The 5,853-nt window shown below is 34.7% G+C and overlaps 1 protein-coding gene across 1 annotated transcript; it reads right to left on the bottom strand.

The window, feature by feature from the left end:
• Positions 1-4,272: 4,272 nt before the first annotated feature.
• LOC125504986 (CLIP domain-containing serine protease HP8-like) lies at positions 4,273-5,402 on the bottom strand (the record flags this gene model as incomplete). Its single annotated transcript, XM_048667884.1, is given in 5 exon segments — positions 4,273-4,602; positions 4,670-4,803; positions 4,856-5,058; positions 5,109-5,217; positions 5,271-5,402. Coding segments are annotated over 5 exon segments (866 nt in total), but the record flags the coding sequence as incomplete, so codon positions are not given.
• Positions 5,403-5,853: the final 451 nt, after the last annotated feature.

Below are 5,853 nucleotides of genomic sequence, written 5' to 3' on the forward strand. Positions count from 1 at the left end.
GACCTCCTAAGCAGATCAGCCGTAGCTGAGCTGATTGGCCTCTTTTTCAGTAAGCTGAATAGAGGGTCACATTGCATGAGCGAGATGCATTCGCCGTTCAGTTCATTGGGCGTTCGACAAATATTAGCCAGTTCTATAAGCCGAAATATTAGAGCCAACTATGCAGAGAAGAGTAAATACTTACGTCCGTAGCTAATGTGCATTCCTATAAGTAAGACCACAATAAAACAAATACTCTTCATGGCACCTGAATGCAATACTTAACACATAGATAAAACCAGGATGCATTTATATCATATACAATTCAAATGAGCACTATTCAAGACATTGAAAACCGTTTGTTTAATTATTAAAGTTAATGTTGAGTATTGCAATTTGTTTTTTGCCTGCACTAACCCACGGGAATCTTTCACTGTGTTCAACGGTATCACGAAGACAAACAGTTCAGACTACTACAGTATTTAGTATAATCCTTGACAACCTTGGTCTTTCCCAGTTAGGCAAATTCAAGCCAGCTCGTCTAGTTAATCTTGAGTTGGATAAATTATTGTCTAGCCGACGGTCCACTAATGAATAAGTAGGGATATTCGAAAAAGTTGGCCACCACAAGTAATTTACAGATTTTCATTGCCACTAACTGTTTGATTTTGTTCGGTTGCGTTTCACCCGATGCTAGAAAAAAACCGAGAACCAAAAGCACTTCCTCTGATAATGTTGGTTTCTGATCAACTTGAAATTTGCTGTTTAGCCCAAAAAAAATTGATATTCTTACAAGAGTTAGAACACAGTTGCCTTCTTCAGTAACAAGACGCTCATCGGCACTCGCGTCAAATCACCAGCTAAAGTAACTTCTTCAATTTTTTTTATTACTGGGTTTTTACTTGATAATTTTCCGCAATTTGCCTCATCGTTGCACTATTTTATTATTTGAAATGCCTGGATGAGTTTCCTGAAAATTTGCAATATTTGTTGCCTTATCAAGTGCAGTTGGCAGGTAATAATTGGCATTCAACGAAAGAATTAATAGAACATATTTGAAGTCATATTTACAATATTTCCCAATACGTGCTGTCTTGAGATACTTGTAAGTGTCAAAATTAATGGCGAGAAAATGCCTCAAAGTATTGAAAACCGGAAAAAATAAACTTAGCATCGATTTTTTAATGTTGTGGTTGGAAAACTGTGTGATACAGTTTTCATGCTCTTTCTGAGCATACGCTGACATAGTTTTGCCAATTAAGTCCCCATGTATATGAATTTGTAATTGGAATTTTTGCACAACTTGTATATTTTTCAAAAGTGTCGATCCTTAAAGCTTTTAACATTCATTTAAATATTTAATGTAGGTATTGGTTTAAAGAATTAAAGAGATTGCAAAAGTGTGAATTTAATGTTTAGAAGACTAGCACTTAATATAAGGATGCAGATTGCTTTATCTGAAGTGCCAACTTGTTTAGGTTTGGAAACCTAAAGAAATGTTTAAAATGTTCTAAAACTGCAAGTGTGCGATGTAGTTTAAAGATAATGCTAATTACTACTCGACGCGAGTCAAAATCAGAGTTTTATGTAATGTACTTAGGCACTATCTTATTAAATTGTTCAAAATGTTGTTCAGTTTGATGTAAACAATAATAAAGCTTTTATTTTTTTTTTTCAAAATCTTGTTTGAAAAAGTCGTTGAAAGTTAAAGTGAAAGTCACTTGCTTTGTTTTGTTGTGCGTTTTTGTTTTTAAATCAGCATCGGATGATAATTATCTGTTTGAGATTTCGACTTTTGTTTAAATTAAAAACAGTTTCGATTTTTTTCCATCTCTAGTCAATTCATTCTGTTATACTCATAATTTTTTTGTTTTGATATAATACTTGTGTCGTGTGACTCGCGTCCTTAGATGGGAGCTATAAAATCATTGTGGCCCTTAAGGCAAGTGCGGCAGTTTATCAGTGTAGTAATTTTTTGGATGATTCATGGATAGAAAATGGAGCATAGGGCGCCAGCTTGCAAAAAGTTAGTATGAATTGTCCCTAATTTCTAAATATTTTAGTTGAAACTGAGTGCTGTGTAGTTGTACGGAGTTTTTATGCATTATTTATGTTTCTCTCTATTTGGTTTGCTGGATTCAAATAAGTTTAGCTTTGGAGATAGTTCCTGCTGTATTAAACAATTTTTTTTCTTCCTTTCCAGGTGACAATACGCAGCTTTCGGTAAGCTTAGCATTACTTTTCCCCTGATTGCCATCTACATGTAGAACTTTTTGTCCCATATTCATCAACTGACTCGTGAGATGGATTTGGTATTAGTTCTTTCGTTGTAAATTTTTAAACTTAAAGAACCGCTTGAGCTATAGGAATCTCGGTTCCAGTATTCAATACAAGAAGCATCATCGTACTGATACTGTGTCTTTGGTTCCGATTAAACCATTGATTCCTTCACAAGAAATTTGTAACTTTGGGAATATTTTGGTCGCCTTTATATTTTTACATCATGCTCATCTGAAGCTTGTCATATTGCAACCATGGGTTCCAATTTTGTGCTTTTTGGTAAACAGTCAAGAGTTTTAGTCTTGCTTGTTTTTCGATTGTGAGAAATAGATGTTATTTCCAGAAATACTTTAGAAATGTTCTTTTTCTTTCCAATGCGATTCACACCTTTTCGATGATTTGAAGTTTTCTTGGATTTTGTATTAGTTCCCGTTCATTTTCGGTATCTATTCTTTTGGATTTTCGGAGCCTAAATCCACTTTGCCCCTGTTACTTTCAAATAGGTTCAGTGCAGTTTCAATTCTGGTCAATACTAAAGGTTTTTCGCAATATGGAAGACCCTTACTATTCGTTGTTGAAACAACGTTCTCTTCACACCTCTTTAGTATCTGAGAAGAATACACAACCAGAAATAGACGGATATAATGGAGGAACCTCAACTGCAGACAAATATTTCACAAACTTGAAGTGTGCAGATGATACAACGTTGATAGCAGCATCAAAGAGAAAATGACGGATTTTCTTGGCTTGGAAGAATAGGAGTGGATGAAAATCAATGAGTAAAACATCTGAGGTTAGATCATCAAATGGTCTTACTCCTATTTTGCTTTACTCAATAATTCGATGAAGAACTAATGTATTTAAACACCGATGGCTGAACACAAGAAGACGCACTAAAATTTTACAAAATATTTAACACTAATATAAAGCATTTTAATAAAGATGATTATCTATGGCAAACGCAAATATTCATTCCAAACAATTTTTCAGCTATTTGAATTTTTTTTGCATACTTTACTACTACACGTACTCACCTAATCTTTCAAAATTCACTGATCTATTTAATGCAACATATTGCGTTTTAGGCAAATTTGCCTTATCTGCTATATTTTTTATTAAAATGTTCGATGTTTTAAATGGCTCTAGACTATTGCATCTAGCGACCATTAGGAAGCACCAGCCAGCTAATAGACTTCAGCATTTGATTTGCTTTGAGCAAATGTTGAAAACGTATTAATATAATAACTTAATCTTCGAAAATAAAAATGTGTTTCCAAGTTTATGATCGATTAGGAAGAGAAAAAGTGTTTTAAAATTTTTTGTGCGATGCGCCGTTTTCAAGTTTAAAAATGTAAGTCGAACCGTTGCAGTATTTGAGTTGCTAAGTGCTCCAAAAATATTAATGTAAGCCGGATGATTTTAGTTTAAGAAAAGCGATTGCGTTTCCAATTTTGTGATCAATTAGAAAGGGAAAAGGCATCTTGACATTTTTACTACACGTATTCACCTAATTTTTCAAAATTCACTGATCTATTTAATGCAACATATTGCGTTTTAGGCAAATTTGCCGTATCTACTATATTTTTATTAAAATGTTCGATGTTTTAAATGGCTCTAGACTATTACATCTAGCGACCATTAGGAAGCACCAGCCAGCTAATAGAAAATTTTCATTTGTCAATCTAAAAAATCTAGAATCGCAATGGTTTCTTGTAACAGTGCAACTAGTTAGGAATGTATTAAAAATAAACGAACATTTTCTTTAAATTTTGACACCTTGTACTCCAGAAACCATTCACTTTCGGATAAGACAAATTTACCTGAAACGCATCATTTTTGCTTAAAATTAAATATGTCAGTAATTTTTTTCAGACTAGTTGTGGACCACCCTGTATAATTTTAGCGATGTCAAAAAATATTTAACTATTTATTTTTATATGCTAATATCTGATGGCGTGATTTTAAATATCACGGTGAAACAGTATAGTGTTGTAATGTAAAGAAAAACTGCTGTTTAATCAATGAATACGCGTTTATGATCATAGTAACAGTTTTCTATGCTCTAAGGTTACTAACAATCCATGGCACATAGTTGGCCACCTTTGTATAAACTCCTGGCCAATTTTGCATCCCGCAAGGAGACGGTCCAAACGATACCACTCCAACCGAGTACCAGTTAACATCTCCTTCGGCTGTAGCTTCAACTCCCATCAGCGGTCCGCCACTATCACCTCTGCAAGAATCCTTTCCTTTCTTACCTCCAGCGCACAGTTGATTAGCTCCTAATCGCACATTGGCTTGACTGTACGTTTTAGAGCACTTTTCTTCGGTGTTAACTGGAACCTAGTTAATCAAGCGAATTGAATTAAGAGTGTGATAGAAGGAAATTGGAAGGTGATAGAATACACACCTCTAATTTCAGCTTAATGTTGCTTTCGGAAGAATTCTCAGTTTTGCCCCATCCAGCCACAACAAGGTTCTTATTTACGTAAGATTTGCTTAAAAGTCTTGGTGCCTTGGGGAGGCAAATCGGTCTAACAAAGTCTGAAAATAAGACGTGAATCGGTGCTTTATTTTAAACATGAATGTTTCTTACCAGAATATTGCACATTTCTTATTAAGCGCAATAAAGCGATGTCGTTATACTGGTTTATGTCGTATGGATCGTAATTTTCATGGGCGATTGTTTGCTCAACAGCCACATTTACGGCTGGAGGAGCACACTGCCTTTTTGCTCCTGCTGCTTCAATGCAGTCTTCTTCAGTGTCCGTATTGTATTCTCCTAGACGGACACTAACACTGAAAATCTATTGTAAGTAACGTTCCTTGTTTTATATGCAGAATTTTACATTTTCCAGCTCTTCGGCAAATCTTTTCCTTTGAGACAATGAGCGGCAGTTAGAATGTATCGGCTATTGATCAATACTCCTCCACAATAGAATCCTTTGTTTCCATTAGCTGTAGACCAATCGCGCATAAGAATCCAACGTTATTTGCTGCATAAAACTTACGTCTTTCGTATTCCACTAGTACCATCCAAGGGAATTCGTCTAGATCGGCTTTTTCTCCCCCATAAATTCTATTTTGAGTGCCAGTGCCACAGATGTCCGTGCCTGGCAGCAGATTTGATACGATTGCTTCACCTGAAAGTATTGTTGAAATATTGCTTTTATTGAGTGAGTTAAATTTGATTATCAAAACTAGAAATTGAAACGTTTAGTTTTCCCCCAAAACCATCCAGAATATTTGAATTTTATGTTTGTTTATTTTCAAATTAGTGTAATTTAATGTGGTGGAAATCTAAAGTAGTTTTTTAGTAGAAATTCACCTTTTTCACTTGGCACTCAGTAAGAATTTGACACTTTTCTTAGCCAGTCACGATAATAAAACCTTTTTTCCAACGTTTTTCTGGTAATAAAAATGGGCAAGTCTAGGTATGTTTTGACCGTTTTCTGAGCATGGAAATGAGAATCTTTTTTGGGTTTCTAATTTTTGGCCATTTTATATTTAGTTAAAAATCATGATGATGCCCTGTAGTGAAAATAGACATGTTTTACATACTTTTTGGCCAATTTTAGAAGAATATTTCTCTCG

This window comes from Dendroctonus ponderosae, unplaced genomic scaffold (assembly GCF_020466585.1).
Source record: "Dendroctonus ponderosae isolate FM_Combo_2020 unplaced genomic scaffold, Dpon_F_20191213v2 Dpon_F_20191213_6, whole genome shotgun sequence".
NCBI lineage: Eukaryota > Metazoa > Arthropoda > Insecta > Coleoptera > Curculionidae > Dendroctonus > Dendroctonus ponderosae.